The sequence below is a fragment of the Emydura macquarii genome, unplaced genomic scaffold (assembly GCF_026122565.2).
Source record: "Emydura macquarii macquarii isolate MOO-44397 ecotype Brisbane River unplaced genomic scaffold, CSIRO-AGI_Emac_v2 contig_3671, whole genome shotgun sequence".
Taxonomy (NCBI): Eukaryota; Metazoa; Chordata; order Testudines; family Chelidae; genus Emydura; species Emydura macquarii.
The window spans coordinates 5,733,079-5,761,062 of record NW_027133808.1 but is presented as its reverse complement, the minus strand read 5'-3'; the positions used below and the strand labels follow the sequence as shown (position 1 = coordinate 5,761,062).

At 45.2% G+C, this 27,984-nt stretch overlaps 1 protein-coding gene across 4 annotated transcripts in view; it reads right to left on the bottom strand.

Annotated features, from left to right (window-relative positions):
- Positions 1-27,984, bottom strand: part of TMTC4 (transmembrane O-mannosyltransferase targeting cadherins 4) — an 81,231-nt gene that overhangs the window by 41,355 nt on the left and 11,892 nt on the right. For 3 of the 4 annotated variants that reach the window (XM_067536860.1, XM_067536858.1, XM_067536859.1), the window contains 2 exons: positions 21,252-21,468; positions 17,418-17,505 (listed from right to left, as the gene is read on the bottom strand). In XM_067536860.1, the coding sequence (XP_067392961.1) occupies positions 17,418-17,505; positions 21,252-21,468 (305 nt within the window). Of the gene's footprint in view, positions 1-17,417; positions 17,506-21,251; positions 21,469-27,984 lie in introns of those variants that run through there. The other variant, XM_067536861.1, reaches the window with a different exon arrangement.

Genomic DNA, 27,984 nt, shown 5'->3' with positions numbered 1-27,984 from the left:
CTCCCAGGCTGCCAGAGAATCACAAAGTAAAATTCTTCCTAATTGTTATGAGGTGTCATCCAGATGAGTCATATTTTAACTGCTGCTTAAACTGCAAGGTGCACTGAGCTAAAAGCACCTCCAAGGCTGCTCTGTTTAAGTAGTATATCAGGATACTCCATTAACACTGTAACATAGAACTCAGCAACTCCAAGATTTGAGTAGAGGACCAGTAGTCCAGCAGTTAAGATCTGTAGTCAGGAAGCACAGATTATAGCAACATGAGAACTTCAATGTCAGTGGGAGGAAACAGAGGATGACCAGCAAATACTATTGAGGACAGGTGCCCTCAAAGGCATTATACTACTTGATAGCTGATGCTTTCAGGGCAACATAAGCAGGCATTTCCAATAGCTAAATCACAACACCCCCAACTGTCTCAAGACACTGTCTTTCATGTATACAATATGTTTGGACTTCAGAGAAGTATAGCTGATTTCGTATGGCATAACCAAACACTTGATTGCTCATAACAACATAGTGACATGGGTTTCTGAGAGTACCCAGGACAAATTCATTTTAGGATTCAATGTTACGTCCCTTACCATATCCTGTTTTCAGAATAATTTTGTTCAGACAGATCAGGGTTTTTTTGGGTTGTTTGCGTTTTTTTTTTTTGTTTGTTTGTTTGGTTTTTTTTTGGGGGGGAGGGGGGTGGTAGTGGGAAGGAAGAGATGTTTTGGAGGTGTTTGGGGTTTTTTTAAACAGGCAGTTTGGTGTGGCTTTTCAATCTGTCAAGACTGTTTTGGTGAAATTAATATCAGGATTTAGTAAAAAGCAGTATGCTAAAATAGGATAGAAATGATCTTAAAATAATAAATAAGTAGTATAATATTTAGCACCTATGGCACCTTTCATAGACGAGATACTCAAAGATTGTTATTAACACAAACCCCAGTAGTGCAGCAGAAAAACCTTATGCTATTAGCAAGAGCTCATACATACATACCCTCCATTCCCAAACTGGAAGGGGGAAGAAAATGTTGCAATATTCAAGAGTAACTTAAGAAAGAGAATAGTGATCAGGATACCACTGACGTTACTGCATATGCTTCTAGAATAGGGCAATGGGGGGGGGGTGTCTTTTATTTATACCCGTTAGAGACAAGACTGTGGGCGGTCTGGCCTAGTAGTTAAAGTGAGAGTTCAGCCAACTGGTTAAAGCTGGGTCCAGGGTTGGCAGAGTCTAGGAATAAGCCAAGGGTCAGTACCGAAGAGACAGGAGCCAAATGCCAGAGCTGGCAGGTCAACCAGAGTCATAACCCAGGGGAAGAGCTGAGGATCAGCACCAGAGACAGGAGTGGAAAGGGAACTGGCGCTGGAACAAAGCAGGAGCAAGAAGGGAACAAGGGCAAGCACAGCTGCAGGCTTGATACAGAAGCCAGAGAGCTGCTGGGCTCAAAAGCCAGCCAAGCTGCCCTCCCTGACCAATCAGATGGTGCAATCAATCAGGTAGCCTGCTGAAGGCCAGCTTCACTTATCGGAGTGCCAGGAGACTGACTCTGCTGCAGGCCCTGATCCCTGACAGTATCCCCCACTAAGAGTGCCTCTTAGGGGCCTCAAGGCCTGGTTCTTCAGGCAGCTGCAGTGAAAAGCATTCAATAGGTCAGGTTCCCCAGGTTCCCATGAGCATTGATCCAGTCACATCCCTCCCAGGCAATTAAGTTTTGGAGCCTTCCACATAGTCTGAGAGTCCAGAATTTGCCCAATCACATATTCTTCATTCACATACCGGTGTGGCAGGGGACAGACGGGATTTGTGGCACGTGGTTTCAACAGAAAGATATAGCATATAGGACGGACCTTAAAGGGATTCCAATAGCTGTAGCCTGAAGGTTACTGGATTAATCTGTTCCATAATCTGAAAGGGCCCCCAAGTACTGGTGGTCCAGCTTCACAGATGGGTCAGTAGAACAAAGGTTCTTGGCAAACAGCCAGACCTTATACCCTACAGAGAAGCTGGGGGCTGGCTAACAGTGCAGATTGGCATATAGTTGGTATGCTGCCTTAGCTTCTTCCAACCAGTGTTTAACCTTTTGGTGCACCTGATGGATGTGAGCAGTGAAGTCAGAAATGGTAGACACTGGAGACTTGGTGGGGATCTTGGGGAAAAAGAAGATGGAATCCATAATTAGCAAAAAAGGGGACTGTTGGGTGGAGACATGTATATTGCATTTTTGTAGGCAAATTCTGTGTGAAAGATAAGCAACAACCAATCATCTTGATGGTGATTAAGAAAGCAGTTTAGGTACTGCTCCAGGACCTGACTGACTTGTTCTGTCTGACCGTTGGTGTATGGGTGGTAAGTGGTTAAAGTATAGGTGTCAATTCCCAGAAGGCACAGGAATTCCTGCCAGAAACGGGAAACAACTGGGATCCCCAGTTAGACACTATGCTCATTGGTAATCCACAGGGGTGAAAAATATTTTCTTCAGAAAGGCAGGTTGTCTCTTGGGTGTGTGGAGGCTCCAAATGTGGTATAAAATGCAGCATCTTCATAAGAAGATCCACCACCACCAGAATTATGGTGTGTCCTTTAGAAAGGCAGCAGTTCCACAATAGAATCCTTGGAAATGATAGTCCTGGGCTGAGATGGGGAGGGCAAGGGCTGAAGGAGATGTAGTGGTCTCACATGGGGGTCTTCATCCAGGCACAGAAATCACAGGATCTCACATAAGTTGCTACAGAAGTGTACCAAAGTGGCCTGACAAGGGAGTGTCACGGTACTCTTAGGACTTGGAGCCTGGGTGGTACCTCGGGCACATATATGCACTCCTTGTGGTAGAGGATTCCATCGTGGCGTGTGAATGCCAAGTCAGACTGATGGTTGGTATCTTCTACGGCCCAATGGAATTGAATTGCAAATGGTTCATTGTGCAACAGGGACCAAATGGAGGGCATCAGTTTGTAGACTGTGGTGCCGGCAATAAAATATGAAGGTTTCAGGATTATGGATGGGGTTTCTATGCCAGACTCTTAACCTCTTCAAAAAATGCTCGTTCTCAATCGTATGTTACTTTTTTTAAAGCAAAAGAATCCCATGCACAGCTATAGACTGGGGACCGACGAGCTAGGCAGCAGCTCTGCAGAAAAGGACCTGGGGGTAACAGTGGATAAGAAGCTGGATATGAGTAAGCAGTGTGCCCTGGTTGCCAAGAAGACTAATAGCATATTGGGCTGCATTAGGAGGGGCACTGCCAGCAGGTCACAGGAAGTGATTATTCCCCTCTATTCGGCATTGGTGAGGCCGCATTTGGAGTATTGGGTCCAGTTTTGGGTCTCCCACTACAAAAAGATGTGGAGAAGTTGGAGAGAGTCCAGTGGAGGGCAACAAAAATGATTAGGGGGCTGGAGCACAAGACTTATGAGGAAAGGCTAAGGGAACTAGGCTTATTTAGTCTGCAGAAGAAAAGAATGAGGAGGGATTTGATAGCAGCCTTTAACTACCTGAAAGGGGGTTCCACGGAGGATGGAGCTAGGCTGTTCTCAGTGGTGGCAGATGACAGAACAAGAAGCAACGGTCTCAAGTTGCAGTGGGGGAGGTCTAGGTTGGACATTAGGAAAATGTTTTTCACTAGGAGGGTGGTAAAGCACTGGAATGGGTTACCTAGGGAGGTGATGGAGTCTCCAGCTTTAGAGGTTTTTAAGATGCGGCTTGACAAAACCCTCGCTGGGATTATTTAGCGGAGGTTAGTCCTGCTTTGAGCAGGGGGTTGGACTAGATGACCTCCTGAGGTCCCTTCCAACTCTATGATTCTAATTTGAATGTACAAATCAATTAGGTTCTCAAGACTGGATGGAAGTTTGACCCACGCCAGTTCATCTTCATGCAATCCTAGCTGGAAATGGTGGTGCTGGGCTGCCTGGTTCCATTTAGCATGTTCCATGGGCAGAAGGTAGAATTCGGCTGAGTATTTAGGCACAGATTGACACCCCTACTGCAGCACTTGACGGTTAGCCTTGGCAGTTTGGGAGCAATGAGGGTCAGCAAAAAACATAGATATTGCTCGAATAAACGATTCCAAGTGACCTACGAGAGGCCTGGACTGTTCCAAGAAAGCAGATGCCAAAGCCAAAGGCTTCTCCAATCAACAAACTAATGATAAGCCCAACCTGAGCCTGGTCAGCAGGAAACAAGGGGGACGGGACAAGAATGGGAGCCGACACTGGTTCAGGAAACCTCAGAATTGGCTGTGATTGTCAAATTTTTCTGGCAGCAGGATCTTCGCTTCCTGAGGGCTGGAATGGGGGGCAGCTGCTTATGCCACCTGCACCTGCAGGGTGGACCCCTGCATCTGCAAGTTCCATACAGCCCCTACCAATTCTGCTAGTAAGGGACTGGCTTGGGTGGGATCCATGCTGGAGAGATGGACCCCTAGCCTTATGGTTTTTTGGGGGCTGCTCAAGCTATTAGAGACAGGGCCATTAGAGGTATGGCCCAGTGTTTAAAGGGAAAGTTTGGCCAAATGGTTAGAATTAGGTCCAGGAACGAGCCAAGAATCAGTAGCAGAACACCAGAGCCAAAGGGTAACCAGAGCCTTAAGCTGGGACAGAGCAGAGAATCAGTACTGAACTGATAGGAGCTCAAGGGAAACTGGGGCTAGAGCAGAGCAGAGCAGAAGCAGAGACTGGAAGCAGGAAGTGGATCAAGGGCAAGTGGAGCAGCAGGCATGATATGCACTGAGCAGCCAGAGAGCTGCTGCTGGGCTTAAATGCCAGCCACCTTTCCTGACCAATCAGATTGACTGCACTATCAAGTAGCCTGCTGCAGGCCAGTTGTATTTGTAGCGTTGCTAGTAGACTGATTATGCTGCAGGCCCTGATCTCTGACATCACCTGGACAGTCACAGCCAAACAGAAAGAACTGTATTTGAAATACGTATAATATACTAGCAAATAAAATTAAAATAAGCCAAATTCATTCTTGGGGTAACTATGCTGAAGACTTTGATGAGTGATCCCAGGCCTAGTAAGTATCCAACTGAAGGGTTACTCAAGTCCAGCATAGAAATATACACTTAGGAAACTGAACAACTATGCTTACTTGAAAGGAAGCATGATCTTGTGATTAAGGTACTTGATGAGGACTCAGGATATTGAGTTCAAAGTTCCTAGCTCTGCCACAGACTCGTTGTGTGATCCTTAATGTGTGTGTTCCTTGATTTCCCATCTGTAAAATGGGATAGTAATACTTCTTTTCTCCCACTTTTTGTCCAGATTTCCCATTTAGACTAAGATATTTGGGACAGGGGCTGGCTCTTTCTACATGTAGATATAATATCTTGCATAAAATGGACCAAATCTTGGATCCTCCAGGTGCTACAGTAATATAACTAATATGAAAAGCAAAGTTAAAAGCCTCATTATAAAGGATTAACTGCATATGTGCAGCAGCCAGTTTTCAAAGATGAATAACTTCACATCTGAGTAGCTTGTACTACAAAGAAAGTTTTCAAATTGATAGCCACAATGAGACAAGATTCTTTTTCTCCATCCTTCTATTATCACATACATATGCGAGCAAAATTTCCACATGAAGTAAAATAAAGTTCATGTTTCTCCATAGCATGGATGTGTGCTTCTATTGTGTTGTAATGCCAGACATCAAGGGAAAACCAGCTCAAGTTTCCACATTCCCAGCTAGATGCTAATTTCCCACCCATTTGACATTTGCTGTTACTTTTTCTTGCTCTCCTATATATGAGAAGCAAAAACTTCTTCTTGGGCACACCTTGAGTCTCAGAAGCCAGAATCATCTCAGCTTTCCAGGTACAGCCAAGTTTAAGTACAAGCACTCCTAGATGTTGAAAGTGCTCAGCAGAAAAAGAGAAATAAAAATCAAATTCCTTTCCTTTAAAACTGCAATTCTAGTGCCTTTATTTCCTCTCGCTTTCTCTAAAGGACAGTATTGGCTGTAATATTATAAGACTTCATCAATTTGAGTAAAGTTCAAGGATGGAGACTCAATTAAATATATATTTTCTTGTGGTTTTCCTTGGGTCAATATTTGCATATACTTTTTATTTGTGCAGAAGTGTCAGTAGTGAGGTAGGCTGGAAAAATAGATCCAGAAGAAAGGCACTTAGCAATGCCAATCAATCAACTGTTGAACAGTGCTCTGCAAATATAAAGCACTGTATAAACGCTAATTATTATTATAAGATACACACATACCAACAGAGAGAAATCAATTTAATGAAGCACATTCCCGTAATATTGCATTACTTCCCACTAGGAAGATTTTCTGTCAGAAAAGGAAACCAATCTTTGGTTGGCACCTGTATCTAGTTGAAAGTAGCACACCACATTGTGAGTGGGCATAGTGCCATGCTAACAGATGGGCATGATTGTTAATAAGCCAAAGGAACAAAGTGTGCATTAAGTTCTTGTTCAAAAAGCTGGAAATCGATGTGCTTTGTACTTATACACAAAGAGATCTTAAGGCTGCCCCTTCTTAGAACTAGATTAAGGATGAGAGTCCAGGTGATTTAATGAACAACCCACATGAGTTGGAGAGAATCCACTCTGGGATGGTCATCCATTCAAACTGCTGTGGTGGGTGAACATTTTAAAAGTAATTCTGCATACACAGGGTGCCCCTTGCTGTGGAACTAATTGATCCTCAGCTTTTCTACAACAATCGATGGACAGCTTTGAATTTAAGGTTACAGCTGCCGTGTTTTTGAGGCTGCGTACTGCGGCACTTAAGCTGGCAACGTTATCTCTTCTCTTTTGGAGAGATCTTACATTTTTATCATGGTTCAACAAGAGAAAAAAAGTTTAGCAATGTCCTGAACTAATACGCCACTCTCAGCTTTTGGGTTGGCCAACCAACCAACCAAACAAGGAAGTATTATCATTCTAGAGTACATAACCCAGCTACCTTCTGGTTAGAGTGTGTAGTTTCTTTCCTTCCTTCCTTGAGAAAAGACCTGTCCATTTTTAAGCTCCATTACACAAGTCTCAGATGACTGATTTAGGCTACTTTCCTTCAGCTTCAGAGAGCTGAGGTAAGAATTCACTGGGTCCAAAGAGACCAGGTTAGTATCTGCAGTTGGGATTTAACCTCACATCTTTTCTAAGACCAAGACCTCTTCATTCATCTCCAGTTATTTGACTCCATCGAGCACGCTGTTCAGCTCAGCTATATATACTCTTCAGATGTCCACACTTCGACTTGAAGGTGAGATTCCCAGCCCCAGGAGACAAGCTAGTGCGCTAAATATAGAATGCAGCCACAGCAGCACGAACTGTGGGAGGGGCTAGCCTCCCCCAGTCTGTACCCATCCAAGACCCGACATATGTAATCAGTGCAGCTAGCTAGTCTGTCCTGCTGCTGTGCTGACACAGCTACAGTCTATTTTTAGCACGCTAGCTTGATGAAAGCTAACACAAGTATATCTCCTTGAGCTAAGAATCACACGTCCAGCTCAATGGATAGATAAACCCTTAATGATGAAACTAGGGTAAGGAGTGCCATTGCTACATTGCCTTTTGAAGTCCTAATGGACCTGGACATGCCAAGAATCCCTAATCTAAGCATACAAATGTAAACTGCTATACAAGGGGATCACTTCATCTATCACTGGCCTGCAACCACGTCAGGAGAGAAATGCACCACCCATTTAATACTACATAGAAAAGCTACACAATTGTTTTAGACAGGAAGAGGAGAAATAAAACGGGAGAGATTTTCAAAGTTAGCCATACACAAAGGAGACACGTGACGTGCAGACACATGAACAATTGTGCGCACATAATTGAAAATCAGGCCCCAAATGTTTAACGGCAAAAGAACTGTCATCTGCCAAATGCAAAATAGCTAACAGAAGTAGTTCACAAAGTTTGCTTCAATACTATAATGGTAGAAGAGATGAATATTTCCAATCTAAACAAAATATGAGTAATAGAACCATGCAATTGCATTTACTACATTAAAGATCACAAGAAGTAGGTGGAAGTATTAATCGGAAACTTTAAACTTTGAAAAAAAACCAAAAGCAGAACAAAGTCACTTTTAGGACATGCAGAATGTATAAACCAAGGGTATGATCCTTTGGTTAATATCTTGGCCAAATATTCACATGCAGTGAATCTCATAAGTTATCATCCTCCTCCTACATCACACAATTATCGCAAATCCACAGAGCAAAAACACCCACAACAGGACTGATTACAGGGCTGAAGACAAAGCAAGGCAGCATGAACATTGCATTATAGACCTCTTTATTAATTCCCCCAAGTACAGTGCATTAAAATTCAAACAACCTTAAGTCAATAATCCACAACTGCTTTACAGGACCTACTATATCCTAACAGTTGTCAACTCTTGCCTTCGTCAAAAGCCAGAATAGATTTTTCAGTCCCAGATAAATGTATTTTAAAAGAGAGGGAGAAAATGAGAACAGCAGATCTATAGCCATGCGAATATAATGATGTCATTCTGTGGAGGAGTTTTAGTAACATCAAATACCATGAAAAGGGAGTAAGGGAAATTTAGAACCAGGAGAAAAGGGAGTAAGAGAAATGTAGAACTCAAGACATAATTATACTCCATATCTTGATGCATTTTTAAAAAATATAATACAATAGACTCCAGTTAAGCCCGCGGCTGTCTGTCCGACAATCCAGACAAAAACCACAAATGAACTAAACCAGACAAATGTGCTAGAATATAACAAATCATACAAAAAACATTCTCTCCTGGAAATTTTCCAGGCTGACAACTTCTCCTGCTTTCCCGCACCCCTGGAACAGCATCAATACTCCACCCCTCAAGGACAGTGCCAGCTCCCTCTCTGGACGTTTTCAGGTCTGACTCCCAAACCAAAACCTTCTTCACACTCATCCACTTAAGAGAGCAGATATCAGGTAAGAACGTCACACTGCCCAGTCTGGCTGATATATTCGTCTGTGATAGAAAAGATTTTAAATAATTAGTGTTCTCTAGGTCTGTTTCCTAAGGACAAAGTCTTTATCTGCATTTAAGCTGCCTGAAAATGGCCCAACTCCCATGTGTGCTAATACACTACTAAAGGTGTTTATTCCTGTAGCTTCTATGAAAGATCAGCTAACTGTGATGCACATAAGCAAGCCTTGGAGGGGAAAAGGAAATGGCACATTGGTACAGATTGGTGGAAATGAATACTCCCAAGGAATACTAGACAATATCCACGTATGGCTAAAAACATGAGTCAGCCAAAAAGGAATGCAAAAAAAGTTTGTGCTTTGTATTATTTATAAAGACACTTCCCACAAAGGCTTCCCATCTTGGTCTGGTCTAGAAGATGATGTAATGCCAACTGTTAACTGAGATGTGAACCAACACCCAATGACTCTCTCTTCAGGGTTTCCAATTACAGTGAGACACACACTTTTCTGGACCACATGATTAAACACAAAGTTAGCAGACATAAGGAGAGGACTTTAGGCTCAGAGATAAGGATATTTTTCTGCTATGTGAAGGAAATATTTCTGTTTCTATTATTCCAAGTGTGATTATATTCTGAAAATTAACTATGTAAAAATGACACCTTGCTCAACAGGTCCATTCTAAATATTCAGTCATTCCAGCTTACATTAGAGATAAAAATCTGTTTTTATTGTTTTTCACTCCCGCAAACCCTGCAGAACCAACACAGCTAAGGGGACATCTATACTGCAGCCAGAGATGTGATTTGCAGTTCAGCTGCCGCACTAGCTGTACTCTAGCTAGCTCTCTAAAAAAATGAAGCGAGGACACTGTAGTGCAGGCTGCAGCGCCGACTTCAAAAGCGTGCCTGACCCCCCGGATACATACTCACTTGTGCATCCAGCACATCAGCAGCAGAATTGTTTGCAGACTCCAGTCCGTGTGCAAACTCACTAAGGCAATGGGCCCATAGGTATCACTGAGGGCCTAATTAGGTCAGTTGGTGAAGGTTTGGGAAAAGAAGGAACCTAGCTTAAGCTTAAGGAAGAGGCTGTGTTTGCAGGGATGTTTGGTTGGAGTGGGGTGGAACCCGCATCCTTTTCCTTACAAAAATTAACATTTGTTCTGAAAGTCACTGAGAAACACCAAAACATACAGTTGCATTTTACAGTCACTTTTCAAACATTAAGAACCACACTAAGATCAGAACCAGCCTGCACCAACGTGTGTGGAACCTGGAGGGAGGAGCACTTTCCTGCAACCTGTGCCCCTCCCTCCAAGTTCCATGCAGCTTGCTACATAGCCAATGATGCTTTCGACAGTATCGGACTACATATTTAACAAATATTCTCTCATTTACAACTCCCCAGACTGGATCTGTGACATATTAGCTGAGGCAGTTATAAAAGGCTCCTAGGAGAAGGCAACTGAGTTGAGATTTTGGGACAGCCACAAGTAGAATGCTTGGATACAATTCCTGGGCATGAAGAAAGCCTAGAGTGCTTTTCCTAAACAGTGCCAAAGAAGGTGTGATGAGGGGCCGTTATGAACTTTGGGACAGCTGAACTGGCCTGGAAGATAACAGATGGGCAGATTGGGCTTCCTCTGATAAACCAGCTTAATAACTACTACATCTGTTAACACAGAACATTCTTAGATGGTCACTAGTATTGATGTAATGCCTATCTATCCCACACAATACACTGCTGTCCAGTACTCTGTAGGAGTTTGCCAAAAGAACAGGAATCAGCATTTTTTAACCCCATAGCCACCACAAGACATAGCTTCAGAAAACAGAGTTCCCATCTTCTGACCTCAAGGGACAAGGATGAGGTTAAGGAAAGACTAGGTTGTTTCTTTCATGGAATTTCTCTCTGGCTTTACTTTTTTCCTCCTGTGAGTAGTACTACAAAGACAGTTGTCTGCAATTCACTGTTTCCAATAGATTGTCTAAGCAGTACTCTAACCTTCTCTACAATGGTTTCTCCCACTACATTGCTGGCTAAAGGTTTCTGCATAACGTGGCTAATAAAGTAACCCAAGCTAGTCTTTTTTGTATTGCACAAATATCAGAGCCTCAGCATCCTTTATAATAATTTTCAGTCTACTCACCATAGTAAAATTGTTATTTTAAAGTTTCCAAGTGTCATGCTAATTTTTTGTTCCTGTGTTCTCCGAGTGATGTTCTACCTCTGCCATATATCTATCAGCATCAAAAAATTGGTAGACAAGTCTCATATAGGGTCTTATTGCATGCATAAAGTTGTCTTTAACTTATTTGATTTAGTACAGAGTGATTACAGGAAAATATAGCATATAGAATCATGGAAATGTAGGGCAGAAAGGGACCTCAAGAGGTCATCTACTCCACTGCCCCATACAGAGGCAGGATTAAGCATTGGCAGATGATCCCTGACAGGTTTTTGTCTAACTTGTTCATAAAAACTTCCAATGACCTTTCCCCAGCTTCCAATGACCCAGCTGTCTGCTGGGTGCTAAGATACGGGATGTGGAACTAAGGTTGAAGAGGATCCTAACAGGAGCGGGAAAGAATCCACTGATTGTCCTTTATGTGGGTACAGATGATATGGCTAGATTCTTGCTGGAACATATCAAAGGAGACTATGCCAGGCTGGGGAAGACTCTTAAGGAAATTGAGGCTCAGGTGATCTTCAGTGGGATTCTGCCTGTCCCTAGAGGAGGACAACAAAGGTGTAGACAGAACCATACAAGATGGTGTTTGGACCATTCATTGTGAGAGTGATGGTGTAGTTTCCTGAGTAAGCTCATTTTAGTTGGTATAGTCGCAACCCACACAAACATTTAGATATTAACAGGAGCCATTAAAAAGCTCATTTAAGTAGCCAGTAGGTTATTATATTTCAGAGAAGTATTATAACAAAGTTCTACCACAGCACTCACAAAGCCACTAAATAGGTCCTTTAGTGCACCCAAATTTCCAGCTAAGACATATTAAGATGCTACAGCCAGATTTACAATGCTCTGTAGATATGTATAACTTCATAATCATACATTAATGTATTCTTGTATAAAACTCTGTTAAACAGGACCTCAAGATATTTTCTCAATTCAGAGTACCGGTACTGTCAAATTACTTTCAGATCCAATACTACAGCAAGCTCACTTAGAAGAGTGTCTCTGAAAGGATTATGCATGTTAAAATAATACAGCTGCTGTGAACTAAAGCCTATAAGGTGAACATAAACACATGTTATGAGCTGGCTGAACCTTGTTATAAGTTGAGTTAAAAGCTCATTAAGATTGTTGGGTGCAAATGCACCCGCCAATTAACACAACTGTAAGGGTGTATTAATCACAAACTTGCACCTAAGAAAAAAGGGTTATGTGAACCTGCCCAGGAGTTCTGGATTGTGTGGGCACAGTGAGTTTTGCTGAGTAAGGGGTGAGTGTGAGAGCGAGAGAGCGCATGCACACAAAACACAGGACCAGAGAGAGAGAGAGAGAAAGAGAGCATGCGAGCATGAGCCTGAAGAAATTCAAGGCCAAGACTGTAAGCATGGTGCGACCCCCCCCAAGAGAAGAAGTCTGGGTTAGGGTGCTGGCTGACAATAATCTTGGGCTTCTAAGCTAAGGAACTTCTCCTTTTGCCGCTGGCTCCTCCAGCATTTGAAGAAACAGGACTTGGGACATTCCTTGTAAACAAACAAGGCTGCACCAACAAAATCAGCAGACTCCATCATCAACTTTTTCTCCCAAGTGGAACATCCCCAGAGCTCTGTACCTTGGGTAACTGCTTGGGTCAAAAAGGAGTAAGTGCACAAGACCTTCCACTGAATTCAGAGGGACTCGTCATGTAAGTAAGGTGAGCGGGACGTGGCTGCACATTAAAATACAGGTTGGATTTATTAAGTTCATTTCTGTTTAATCAATCCTGGCATAATGTCGACAAGCATACTAAAAAAATTAAATAAGAAAGTTAGCTTGTCAATTTATACCCTGAAATATATCAGTTTAAACAGATCTATTCCTTCATGTGACTGCGAGAACCAGGCAGAGGAAAAGATGGGCTAGTGAAGGAGAAATAAAGCTCAGTAACAGGTCTGCGGACTTGGAAAATGAAGAAGGGGCACAGCAGGCGGTTACTGAAGGTGGGAGGGCAAGGAAGAAGAGAAGAGCAGTTAGTCCTCAAAGAGTGGATGAGCCAATGGAGATACTACGAAATAAGAGCACCAGGAGGACACAAGAACGGTTGCAGAGGATTGCATAGGAGAATAGTAGATGAGATGACTTGCAGCCAGAAAGAACTGGGGAAAGGCCGGAGAATGGCACTGTTACCAGGAAAAGGCAGGTCTATGTGATTGGGGACTCCTTGCTGAGAAGAACAGACAGGTCTGTAACCAGATCTGATCCAGAGAATAGAAGGGTGTGCTGTCTGCTGGGTGCTAAGATACGGGATGTGGAACTAAGGTTGAAGAGGATCCTAACAGGAGCGGGAAAGAATCCACTGATTGTCCTTTATGTGGGTACAGATGATATGGCTAGATTCTTGCTGGAACATATCAAAGGAGACTATGCCAGGCTGGGGAAGACTCTTAAGGAAACTGAGGCTCAGGTGATCTTCAGTGGGATTCTGCCTGTCCCTAGAGGAGGACAACAAAGGTGTGACAAGATTCTGATGATCAACAGATGACTCGGGCAGTGGTGCTATAAGGAGGGTTTTGGGATGTATGGTCACTGGGAGGCATTCATGGACAGAGGACTTTTCTCTTGGAATCGACTTCACCTGAGTAGGGAGGAAAACGCACTTCTAGGATGGAGGCTGGCACAACTGATTAAGAGAGCTTTAAACTAGGGAGTTGGGAGAGATGCCCAGGTAATCTCCACGCCTGATTTTAGCATTGAGAGGGAGGAAAATGAAGTAAAGGACACAGCATTGCGGAGCAAAATGGACATTAAGAGGAAGAGTAGTGTAGATACCAGTCTAAGAGGCGATATTGGCAGTAGCATGACTATGCCAAATCAGGTAAGGAATGGAAGCGAAGCCGAACAGTCAAAAATTAAGATCTTTGTATACCAATGCGAGGAACCTGAGTAACAAAATGGAGGAAATAGAGCTACTGGTAGAGGAAGTGAAACCAGATATTATAGGGATAACAGAAACATGATGGAATAGTAGTCATGACTGCTGTACAAGTATTGAAGTATATGTGCTGTTTAGGAAAGAGAGATACAAAGGCAAAGGTGGTGGAGTAGCATTGTATATCAATGATAAGGTAGACTGTAAACAAATTAGAAGTGATGGAATTGATAAGACAGAGTCTGTCTGGATAAAAATCACATTGGGGAAGAAAACTACTAGAGTTTCTCCTGGAATAGTGCTTGGGTTGTGATACAGACCTCCGGGATCCAATTTGGACATGGATAGAGATCTCTCTAAGGCTTTTAATGAAGTAAATACTACTGGGAACTTATGGGAGACTTTAACTTCCCAGATATAGACTGGAGTACAAGTGCTAGTAGTAATAATAGGGCCCAGATTTTCCTGGATGTGATAGCTGACAGATTCCTTCCCCAAATAGTTACTGAACCAACAAGAGGGGATGCCATTTTAGACTTGGTATTGGTGAGTAGTGAGGATCTCGTAGAAGAACTGGTTGTGGGGGACAACCTTGGTTTGAGTGATCACGAGCTAATTCGGTTCAAACTAAATGGAAGAATAAACAAAAATAGATCTGTGACTAAGGTCTCTGACTTCATAAGGGCTAAGTCTAAAAAATTAAGGGAATTAGCTGGGGAAGTGGTCTGGAGCGAAGAACTCATGGATCAAAAGGTGGAGGAGGCTTGGAATTACTTCAAGTCAAAGTTGCAGGAACTATCTGAAGCCTGCATCCCAAGGAAGGGGAAAATTCATAGGCAAGAATTGTAGACCAAGTAGGATGAGTAAGCATCTCAGACAGGTGATTACGAGGAAGCAGAAAGCCTACAAGGAGTGGAAGATGAGAGAGATCAGCAAGGAAAGCTACCTTGTGAGGTCAGATCGTGTGAAATAAAGTGAGAAAAGCCAAAAGCCAAACAGAGTTGGACCTTGCAAAGGGAATTAAAACCAATAGTAAAAGGTTCTAGAGTCATAAAAATAGGAAGAAAATGAAGAAGGAAGAAGTGGGACTGCTAAGCACTGGGGATGGGGTGGAGGTTAAGGATAACCTAGGCATGGCCGAATATCTAAACAAATACTTTGCCTCAATTTTTAATGAGGCTAATGATAAGCTTAGAGATAGTGGTAGGGTGGCTAATGGGAATGAGGATATGGAGGTAGAAATTACCACCTCCGAGGTAGAAACCAAACTCAAACAGCTTAATGAGACTAAATTGGGGGAGGCGCATAATCTCCATCCAAGAATATTAAAGGAACTAGCACATGAAATTCCAAGCCCATTAACAAGGATTTTTAATGAATCTGTAAACCCAGGGTCTGTACCGTATGACTGGAGAATTGCTAACATAGTTCCTATTTTTAAGAAAGGGAAAAAAGTGATCCAGGTAACTACAGGCCTGTTAGTTTGACCTCACTAGTATGCAAGGTCTTGGAAAATTTTTTGAAAGATTAAGTAATTAAGGACATAGAGGTTAACGGTAATTGGGATAAAATACAACATGGCTTTACAAAAGGTAGATCGTGCCAGACCAACTTGATCTCCTTTTTTGAGAAGATAACAGATTTTTTAGACAAAGGGAATGCAGTGGATCTAATTTACCTAGATTTCAGTAAGGCATCTGATACGGTTCCACATGGGGAATTATTAGTTAAATTGGAAAGGATGGAGATTAATATGAAAATTGAAAGGTGGATAAGGAACTGGTTAAAGGAGAAATTCCAATGGGTCATACTGAAAGGTGAACTGTTAGGCTGGATGGAGGTTACTAGGGGAGCTCCTCAGGAATCGGTCTTGAGACCCATCTTATTTAACCTTTTTATTACTGACCTGGGCACTAAAAGTGGGTATGTGCTAATAAAGTTTGCAGATGACACAAAGTTGGGAGGTACTGCCAATCCAAAGAAGGATCGGGATATCATACAGGAAGATCTGGATGACCTTGTAAACCGGAGTAATAAAAACAGGATGAAATGTAATAGTGGAAAGTGCAAGGTCATGCATTTAGGGACTAACAACAAGAATTTCTGCTATAAACTGGGGACACATCAGTTGGAAGTGACAGAGGAAAAGAAGGAACTGAGCATACTGGTTGATGACAGGATAACTATGAGCCACCAATGTGATGTGACCATAAAAAAAGCTAATGCGGTCCTTGGATGCATCAGACGAGGTATTTCCAGTAGAGATAGGGAGGGGTTAGTACCGTTATACAATGCGTTGGTCAGACTTCATCTGGAATACTGTGTGCAGTTCTGGTCACCCATTTTTAAGATGAATTCAAACTGAAACAGGTGCAGAAAAGGGCTACTAGGATGATCCAAGGAATGGAAAACCTGCCTTATGAGCGGAGACTCAAAGAGCTCAGCTTGTTTAGCTTAACCAAAAGAAGGTTAAGGGAAGATATGATTGCTCTCTATAAATACATCAGAGGGATAAATACCAAGGAGGGAGAGGCATTATTTAAGTTCAGCGCCAATGTGGCCAAAAAAGTTAATAGATATAAACTGGCCATCAGGAAGGTTAGACTTGAAATTAAATGCCGGTTTCTAACGATCAGAGGAGTGAAGTTCTGGAACAGCCTTCCAAGGGGACCAGTGAAGGCAAAAATCCTGGCTGACTTCAGAACTGAGCTTGATAAAGTTATGGAAGGTATGATATGATGGGACAGCCTAGTTTGGCAATTGACTGATCTTTGACTACTGGTGGTAGATATGCCAATGGCCTGTGAAGGGATGTTAGATGGGGTGGGTTCTGAGTTATTACAAATAATTCTTTCTTGAATGTCTGGCTAGTGAGTTTTGCCAACATGCTTAGGGTTTAACTGATTGCCATATTTGAGGCCAGGAAGGAATTTTCCCTCAGGGCAGATTGGCAAAGGCTCTTGGGGTTTTTCGCCTTCCTCTGTAGCATGGGGCTCATTTGCTGGTGGTTTCTCTGTACCTTCAAGTCTTTAAACCATGATTTGAGAACTTTAATAACTCAGTCATAGGTTAGAGGTTTATTACAGGAGTGGATGGGTAAGGCTCTGTGGCCTGCGTTGTGCAGGAGGTCAGACTAGATGATCATATTGGTCCCTTCTGATCTTAGAGTCTATGGCCATAAAAACTAAGGCTGATTTCAAAACAAATCTGTTACATAAAATGTGTCTCTAATGTACAACAGGATCCAGATATTGAATTCTCTCATTTCCTCTAGTGACCTGTACCTGTTAAAACAGATCTTCAATAGCAATAGCTCATGTCAAGCTGATGGTTTAGTTTACTGTAATGTACAGAAGTGGTGAATAAAATAATAATATATTATATAAAAGAGGCAAACATAATGCTTACTTTCTCTAAATGCTTTACAGTAGCCAAGGAAAGACAACAAAAAGAACAGGGCACACAGCAGGTCTGCTCTGCCAACAATCCCTGCAACCTTTAAAAAAGAAAAGAAAAAAGGATTTACTTTGTTTTTGTTTATTACCAAAAAAATGTTTTTAAAGAAAATGTGAGGAAACGTACAAGTATAATTCATTGAAAATATGAAATGGAACATATCACTGTCATTTTTTATTTTTGTAAAGTGTTTTAATAATTTTTGTAAAACCATGGGCATTTCCCCGGATTTCAATGGAATATTTGTTTGGTGACCGAAGAAGCTGGTAGATGGTTTGGCTTTTACTCACTGAAAATTTGACAATATTTTAAAGAGGGGATTGTGGGCCTGATCCAAAGCCTATTCAAGTAAATGAAAAGACTGCCATGGATGAGACCATATGCTTGAATAATTCTTGGACACAACTTTTGGGCCCTAACAAACCTACAGCTGGTAACTGAAAGAATAATCTTGGCTTTTGGAAGAGTACATTTCAAGCCTGGTGAACAGCCTTTAACCTGTAAACCAAAGGGAACCAATTGTTCACATTGAAAGGAATAAGCTGGGCTCCACTTATTGCAGCCACTCTCCACACACATTTCTTATATCATCTGAATCAGTTATATTTGGGGTGCCTTCCAAAAAATCACCTAGTCTCACTAACAGTTCTGCTAATGTCAGAACCCACACAGGGATCTGCACCTTTAGATCCAGATCCAAAGCCCTGGAGTCCTTCCAGTGACTTCAGCGGGTTTGGCTCAAGTCTTTATAGTGATGAGTCCAACTTTGCTGGAGCCTCTGGAGCAGCTGTGCACAGAAGCTCTTTGGAAGTAGGATAGAACCCACCAGTTCTTCTCCCTCCACCCCCTTTAGGGAGTGGCCTCAAGGGCTACAGAGGTTACTCAGGCTATGCTGCTACTCTGCTGTTTTTTGGGGGAGGAAGGGAAAGAGGTGAATTCCTCTCTTACTTGCCTCAGTGGAGTTCCCTAGTCTTCTCTTGGGTAAGGCACAGGGTTCAGAGTGAAATGCAGACTCTGAAGCAAGCCTGTGCTATTTTGACTTGAGTAAACTGCATCACTTAAAGAGAATTAAGTCTAGTGATTTAAGTGCAGTGGGGGGACTCCTGGAGGACTCATCCAAGCCACACTGAAGTCAATGGAAAGACTCCCCTTGACCTTAAACGAGATTTTGATTCAGGTGCTGAGGGTTAGGAATAGCTGACTTCTAATTCCAGATCTGAAAGAATCCCTGTGTGGCTTTGGACAAGCCACTTAACATTTGCCTCTGTTTCTCCCTCTGTAAAGTGAGGATAATACTACTTCCCTACTTCATCGGGGTGTTGTGAGGATTAACTCAATAGCTGTAAAGCACTTTGAAAGCGAAAGTTAAAATGCTGTTCTGTTTCAGGAACCGTTCTCAACTAACACCACAAAAGAGGCAATTCTAGAAATAAATGTCAACATGTTTCAGCAAAGGACCTGATCCCCCTAACACCTGATGTATCATTGACTTCAACAGCAATACTTGTGTAGAGCAGTGGTGCAGGATCTGGCCCATAACCTCTGATTTCAAGGTAACACACAGAGTTTTAAAATTTTAAGATCAATCAAACTAGCTATCAAAGTTCCATGCAACAGGCAATATTTTATCATTCAAATGTTAACAAGAAGAAGAAACACTTTTTTTGGTTTGTTTTTTAAAAGAAAACTATACAGCAGCAGTACTTACCTACCTGCTCATCAAAAAAACATGACAAATTTTATATTAAGACATTCCAAGACTAAATTTTTCAATATCCATTTTACAAATGAAAGCTTTTAGACACCTTGTGTTTGTACATACCGCACACTGAAACAGGAAACTGACAAACTCTTCACAGTTACCATATGTCAAAACATGCCATCTAATTTCAAAGATGGGTTATCCTGATTTCAAAGCAATTGAGGTTCAGAATCATGAGAAGCGCTGTTTGAGGAGTGAGACACTCATGCGTGTGTGTGTGCTGGACGCACACAACACTATGCCTTGATTGTTACAGTTAAAAATATTTGGTGTAAATGATTTACCATTCATTGCTTAACAGATTACGAGCATCTGATCTTAGAAAAGCCATGCGGTACATGCAGCATGCTAGGTTCTTCTTCTCCTCTATATATAAACAAATTACATGCTTTAAATCCCCAATCCTGCAAGATCATACACGCAAACAGACTGCTGAGCGCATGCAGATTATCTTGTGGAATCAGAGCCTTAGTCAGTAACATTTAGGGCCCAATAAAGATGTTTTACAGAGTCGCAGAAGGAGAAGAAAAATAAATAGCTAATATTATCAAGGAGTAGATTCAGGTCACATTAAGATTTCACTTTACATGTCAGATTCCCAGGTGCACAGAAGATGGGCTCTCCATGACCCTTCTGCCCTAAATCTGGTCTTCAGGGAAGCCAGGAGCCGTTTTCATCCCATTGTAACTTTACACTGGCAGCCACAGTTCCCTAGATTACCGAAATGCAGAATGCTCTGGCCATACCCCCTACTAAGGGTGGGAGGCAGGAGAAGCTGATATAGAGCTCTGCCACCTAAGGATTCCCCTACATGCCAGCAATTCCCCAGCAGGCTGTTGAATACAGCTGTCCCTCCCTTTTTCACCACCTGCATGGTACAAAAGGGATGGAACAGGGCCAAGGATGTGGCTCAAAGTGGTGAAGTATGCTTTGCTATACATGGAAAATAACGTGTACCAAACTTAGAACACTTACTTCTACGGCAGAAACTTAAAGTTTTAATTCTAACTCTTTAGTAGTTTACAGCGTAGAAACAATTAAAATGACTCCTGTTGGATTATGAGTATTCATAGATTTTTAAAGTCAGAAGGTACCATTTGTGACTATCTAATCTTGCATAACCTCTTGCATAACACAGGCCATAGGCTTCCTTGAATTAATTCCTGCTTACGTCCAATAGCTACTGTTGAATTAAAGCCTATCTTTTAGAAAAACATCCACGGTTATTTACCCTCACTGTTAAAAATGTGCACCTTAGCTCAGGCCGAATTTATCTAGCTTCAGCTTTCAGCCACTGGACCTTGTTATTCCTTTTTCTGATTGATTAAAGAGCCTATTATCAATTTTTTGTTTTGTATTTTTATTATAGATGGATCAATCAGCCCCTTAGCCTTCTCTTTGTTAAGATAAATATATTGAACTCTTTGAATCTCTCGCTATGTGGCATGTTTTCCAATCCTTTAATCACTAGCCTGGCTCTCTTCTGAACCCTCTCCAATTTATCGACATCTCTTGAATTGTGAACACCAGAACTGGACACAGTGTTCCAGCAGTGGTTGCACCAGCGCCAAACACAGAGGTAATATATAACACCCTGACTCTTAGTTGAGTTCATGTAAACCAAAAAAGAAAAAAAGGAATTAACAGTGTTTAAGCACTTGTATTCAATTTATTTGTGCCTCTCCTCTACTATTCATGAAATTCTTGAACATGCTGTGTTCTTTATCGACTACTTAAAAAGGGACAGCCTGAAACAATAGTATGTTTCTTTATCTATTGTACTGAAGTAATTTAATGTTATTGTCCTAAATAATGTAGTCCTGTAAAATCACTAACTTGTGAGAATATTAACCATAATATTACACAACTTTCAATGTAACATATGCAAAGCTGTAATAATAGATACTCTATGGAGCAACGATACAGAGTGTGTAACTTATAGGGGTGTTTCATGATTAATTAGCGTTGGTCAAGAATTTTGGAGATATAAAACGTTATACAAGATCTAAGCATTAGGTACTTACACATTCAGTGTGCACTGGATGCACAGCAAACAATGAAGCAGCTAGAAGAGATGCTTTTGGAGCAAGGTTTAGCCTTCTTCCTTTACTGCTGTATTGCAGCCCACCCAATAATATCGAGAAGACGTCAATCATTAATACAGAGATAGCACAATGCAGCATTATATTGATGACATGAAAACCAACTGGGTGAAAGCCTCCAGCAAAAAGGTAATTAATTCTACATAAAAACAAGAACATGGAGATTAGGTGTCAGAGGAGAGCTTGGAGAGACACAAAGAAAAATTAAACGCTCCTGAAGAAAGAGAAATAGCCTTTACATGAGAAGCTTAATATGAAAAGTAAATTTTAAATAATATCTAACAAACCCACCTTAATATGATTCTATCTCCAATCTTCCCATAGCCTGCAGCTACCAGGCCCCGATCCTTTTCCAGATAGAGGATTGCCATATGAAAGAACACCAATACCCTCAAAACAGTCCTATTGGCAGCAGTCACCCTTTAATGCACCCCCATCACCTTTACAAGATCCTAACTGGGATGCAAAGCGACTGTGGCTGCTTTTCAATTAGTGCCACAACTCTCAAGGTGCATGCTGCATTTCAGTAAACCACTACGGGACACAGAACCCTGTGTAAAATTAGAAAGTTGGAGAGTCCTACAGAAAAGCATCCCAACCTCCTCGAGGGCATCTTTGAGGTTCAGAGCTAGTGTGTATTCATGCCAGTTCCTGGGAGTGTTAGCAGGAAGAATGATATAAAGTGAGTTCTTTCCGATTAAACCTTAAAATAAATGTTTTTAAAAAGTCCACAGCACCCACACACACAGATCCTAATTGACTTGTATTGACCCTAAAGATAACAAGGTTACTTACCAGTAACTGTTGTTCTTCGAGATGTGTTGCTCATGTCCATTCCACTATAGGTGTGTGCACGCCCCGTGCACAGATTCCCGGAACTTTTTCCCTAGCAAGCCCCGCAGGGCCAGCTTAGGCGACCCCTGGAGTGCCGTGCTCATGTTGCGGTATAAAGGGCGCTGCTGGCCCCGTGGGTCCCCAGTCCCTTCTTTCCGCCTACTCCGACAGTGGGGTGGGTTTGGAATGGATATGAGCAACACATCTCAAAGAACAACAGTTATTGGTAAGTAACCTTGTTTTCTATCTTCGAGTGATTGCTCATATGCATTCCAATATAGGTGATTAATTAGCCATACCTTGGAGGTGGGTAGGAGTTATCGGTAACCTGCTCTTGTCAGCACGGCTCTGCTGAAACCCACATCTTCTCTCGCCTGCTCCACGATGGCATAGTGCAATGTGAAAGTGTGGACCGACAACCAGGTCGCTGCTCTGCAGATGTCCTGCAGGGGCACTCGTTCCAGGAAAGCCGTGGATGAGGCCTGGGCTCTGGTTGAGTGCGCCTTCACAGCGCCAGGAAGGGGCACCCCTGCCTGCTCGTAACAGGCTTTGATGCAGGTGGTAATCCAGTTGGAGATTCGCTGGGTGGAGACCGGTGAGCCTTTCATCCGGTCCGCCACTGCCACAAACAGTTGTGATGACTTCCGGAAGGGTTTGGTCCGCTCAATGTAGTAGGCCAAGGCTCGTCTGACATCCAGCGAATGCCACCTCCGCTCCTCCTCCGAACTGTGTGGTTTAGGGAAGAACACAGGGAGGAAGATATCTTGATTACAGTGGAACTGAGACACCACCTTCGGCAGGAATGCCGAGTGGGGCCTCAGCCGAACCTTATCTTTATAGAAAACCATGTAGGGGGGCTCCGAGGTCAAAGCCCTTATCTCGGAGACCCTCCTAGCCGATGTAATGGCCACCAGGAAGGCTACCTTCCAAGACAGGAGGAGTAGGGAGCATGTGGCCATGGGCTCGAAGGGGTGTTTCATCAACATGGTAAGGACCAGGTTGAGATCCCAGGGCGGTACCGGGTCCCGGACCCGAGGGAAGGTCCTCTCCACCCCCTTAAGGAACCTAACCGACATGGGCTGGGAAAACAGGGACCGCCCCTCCATCGGCTGGTGGAAGGCCGAAATGGCTGCCAGGTGCATCTTCAGGGAAGCCAGAGCTAGGTCCTGAAGCTTAAGGTGCAGCAGGTATTCCAAGATCGCCTGTATAAGTGAGAAACTTGGCGGTATACCCCTAGACTCCGCCCAACAGGAAAACCGCCTCCACTTGGCCCTGTACGTAACCTGTGTGGACGATTTCCTGCTACCCAGCAGAACCTGTTGGACCTGTAAGGAGCAGGCTCTCTCTACCTCCATCAGCCACAGAGTCTCTATGCCATCAGATGGAGGGAGTCCAGGTCTGGGTGCAGCAGGCGCCCCTGGTCCTGGGAGAGCAAGTCGTAGCGCCTGGGTAGCAGAATCGGCACGGTGATAGAGAGGTCGAGCAGCATGCTGTACCAATGCTGCCTCGGCCATGCCGGGGTGCTCAGAATGATGTCCGCTCTGTCCCTCTTGATTTTGAGAAGGACTTGGGGCAGGAGCGGGATGGGGGGAAATGCATACATCAGACCCCCCGCCCAGTCTATAAGGAACACGTCGGACAGGGAGCCCGGCTTGCAACCCCGAAGCGAGCAAAACCTCGGGCATTTCCTGTTCCAGGCCGACGCGAACGGGTTTAGTTGGGGAACACCCCACTCTTGGAAAACTGAAGTCACTATATCCTGGTGCAGTGACCAGTCGTGGCGGGGTGAAAATGACCTGCTGAGGCGGTCCGCTGAGGCGGTCCGCCTCGTCGTTCCTGACCCCGGGGAGGTGAGAGGCCGATAAATGAAAATCGTGCCTCACAGCAAAGTCCCAGAGTCAAATAGCCTCCTGGCAAAGAGCCGAGGAGCGCGCTCCCCCCCGCCTGTTCACATAAAACATGGCCACCGTATTGACCGTGAGGACCTGGACTACCCTGCCCCTCAGGAAGCTGAGGAAGGCTTTGCAGCCCAACCGGACTGCTCTGAGCTCGCGTACGTTGATGTGCAGTGCTCTCTCCTCGGGTGACCATAGCCCTTGGGTGCCCAGGTCGTGACTGATGTGGGCTCCCCATCCCACATCGGATGCATCTGTGATGAGAGTCACTGATGGGGCCAAGTCTCTGAACGGGACTCCCTTCATCACTTCCCTTGGGTCCCTCCACCAATTGAGGGATGACAGCACCTGTGGGGGAACCATGACCACTCTAGTTAGAGAATGTCTGTTTGGCGCATACACTGAGGCCAGCTACGCCTGGAGAGGCCTAAGCCTGAAGCAAGCCAGCCTCACCACATACGTGAAGGCTGCCATGTGTCCCAACAGCTGCAGACAGCGTCTGGCCGTCGTCGTGGGTGACCTGTGGAGATTGGATATAATGGCCACCATTGTCTCGAACCGAGGCTGTGGGAGGAAGGCTCTGGCCTGTATAGCGTCCAGTGTGGCTCCAATAAAATCTATATGCTGCACCGGGGTAAGTGTGGATTTCTGCTCGTTGATGAGCAGCCCCAGTCTGGTGCATGTTGCGCAAGTAAGCCATAGGCTGTTCCTTACGTGGGTCCTGGACTTGCCCCGGATCAGCCAGTCGTCCAGGTAGGGGAAAATTTGTACCCCTCTGCGGCGCAGGTGGGCTGCCACCACCGCCATGCGTTTTGTAAAGACCCTTGGTGCTGAGGAAAGGCCGAAGGGCAGGGCCCAAAACTGGTAGTGGTGCCCTGCTACCATGAACCTTAGGAACCTCCTATGGGCAGGTAATATAGAGATATGTAAGTACACATCTTTTAGATCAAGGGCAGCGTACCAGTCCCCTGGATCTAGGACCGGAATGATGGAGGCGAGGGAGATCATGCGGAACCTGATGCGTCTGATGTACTTATTCAGACGGCGTAGGTCTAAGATGGGCCTAAGCCCCCCCCCCCCCCCCCCCGGCCTTGGGGAACAGGAAATACCTTGAATAGAATCCCCTCTCCCTCTCAGTCACTGGGACTTCTTCCACCGCCCCAAGCTCTAGGAGGGAATCAACCTCCTGCACAAGGAGCTGTTCGTGGGCAGGGTCCCCGGGGGGGGGGGAGCCGGCGGGCGCCGTAAGTTGGAGGGTATAGCCCTGGCAAATCACCTCCAGGACCCAACGGTCCGTAGTAATGGCTTCCCATTCTGCATAGAAAGGTCGAATCCTTTCCGCAAACGGTCGGTTAAGATCCAGGGGAAAAGGAAGAGTGCCACCCTCGTGCACACTATCAAAAACGTTTATTGGAATTACCCCATTTAGGAGGCCCTTGCTGGGCCCCAGCAGAGGACCCTTCCGGCCTCCTCTGTTTGGCCCCCGGTAGCGCTCCCGACCTCTCCTCGGTTGGGCGGGTCAGGGGGGCGGTTGCCTCTGGGCTTGAGGCCGGGACTGACGTCTCGAGGCCTGGGGGGGTATACAGCCCTAGGGACTTCTGGGTAGCCCGAGAGTCTTTTAGGGCATGGAGTTTCTCATCGGTCTTCCCCAAGAATAGCCCAGTGCAGTCAAAGGGGAGATCCTGTATGGCCTGCTGGACCTCCTGTGACAGGCCTGACGCTTGGAGCCAGGAGCAATGGCGCATGACGACAGCTGAAGCCATAGCCCTGCTAGCTGTGTCCGCCGCGTCATTGGTGGATTGCAGGGCCGAGTTCGCCACAGCCTCTCCCTCTTGTGTCACCGTGGCAAAAACCGCTGCTTGGTCGGGTGGTAACGCCGATGCAAATTTCCGCAGCGATGACCAGAGGTTAAGATTGTACTTCCCCAACAAAGCCTGATGATTTGCTACTCTAAACTGCAGGGCTGCAGTAGAGTAGATTTTCCTCCCAAAGAGGTCTAGTTTCCTCCCATCCTTATCTTTGGGAGTATTCCCTTGGTTCCCCTGGCGGTCTCTCAGATTGGCTGCATCAACCACTAGAGAGCCGGGCGTTGGGTGGTTGTAAAGGAACTCAAAGGGCTCCTTGGGCACATAGTACTTCCTTTCTATCCCCTTCGACATAGGAGGTACCAAGGACGGGGTTTGCCAGAGGTTTCTGGCAATTTTCATGACCTTGTCATGTACGGGGAGGGTCGCTCGCGAAGGGCCCGCCGACCCTGATGGCCCAAAGAGGGGATCCTCTTCCTCAGACATGAGTTTGAATTCCATGCCCAAGTTCTCAGCGGCCCTCTTTAGAAGGTCCTGATGGGCCCGGAAATCAAACAGGGGAGCCCTGTGATCCCTGGCCGCAACATCATCTGGAGATGAGGAGGAGGATTGAGGAATGGGCCCTGTAGAGGGTCCCTCCTCAGGGTCTGAGTCTCCTTCCAAATCATGCCCCTGGGTTGGCTTGGGCAACAGGGGTGCTGGCGGAGCCGCGAGGAATGCAGCGAAGCAGAGCCTTGAGCCACTTGTGCACTCCATGGCCCACAATAAGGCCATTGCCACGGTCCTTGGCCCCATCCCGGTACCGGTACAGGTTGTGGTTGATGCGCCGCAGCATGCCGGCCACCTGAGCCCCCAGAACGTCACTTGCCACCCCGGCATGGAGAGCAGCTCTGCAACAAGGACGTCGACCGGCACCGAAGGCAGGAGGACGAGGCCGTAGAAGAAGATGAAGAGGTCGTGGCCCTGCCCCTGTGCCGAGATGTCTTGTGACGCCGCTTGCCCCCTTGAGAGCGGGAGCGGCATCGGTGATGGCTGCGTGGAGCAGATCCGGATCGCACTACTGCCGGTGCCGGGGCCATTGGTGCCGATACTGTCGGTACCGAGACAGGTAGCGGGACCACGAAGGACATCGGTGCCGAAATTTCTGGGACCAGTGCGGAGGATGGTACCCGGATCCCCGGTGCCGTCGGTGCTGATGGTAGTGGACTGCTGTCCCTGGATCAGCTGCGGCTGCAGGACAGGGATCTGGACCGGTGCCGCGATGGGCTCCGATGCGAGCCCAAACTGCAGTCCTTGCTGGGGTCGGAGCTGGATCTCTGATGACCCCGGTGCCCGCCTCGCGACCGCCCATGGTTCCAGGGTGCTCGATGACCTAGAGACGAAGCTCAGAGGGGAGCCGATGCTCTCCACCCTCTGTGACCGTCTGGGGGGAGACATGGATTGTGGACATCTCCACCCACTGGGGCCACCCAGCGCGGGTTTGCCCCGAGATGCAGGTCCCTGAGCCCTCAGCTGAGGGGGGGACGAAGGCGTGGGCATGGCCATGAGGGCGCGTGCCACAGTAAACGCCTCTGGTGTCGACGGCCCTTGCAGGGGCACTCCCCCACACCCAGGAGTCGGGGGAGGCTCCCTGCGTGGAGACACCGGTGCTGGAGTGATCTCCACGGCACATGGCTGGGGCATCTCCTTAATCGCTCCCGGATGTCCTGGTAGCAGGGAAGAGTCCATGGGTGCGGCCTCAGACCACGTCTTCTTCTTAGGCACCTTCATCTTCGGTGCTGGTGCGGCGCTCCGCACCAGCGATACACTCGGTGCCGTCAGGGACCGTGATGGTTCAGACGCTGGCCGGAGCGCTGACTCCATCAAGATGGCCTTCAGCCTGGCGTCTCTCTCTTTTTGCGTCCGGGGCTTGAAGGCCTTACAGATCCGGCACTTGTCTCTTCTATGCTGCTCTCCGAGGCATCGGAGGCAGCGGTTAGGAGGATCACTAATAGGGAAGGCTTTAGCACAGAGGTCGCAGCTTTTAAAGCCTGTAGAGCCAGGCATAGCTCTGAGAAAAAAAAACCCTTTAGGGGTACTTACTCTAAACTATTTAACAACTATTAACTACTACTTAACACT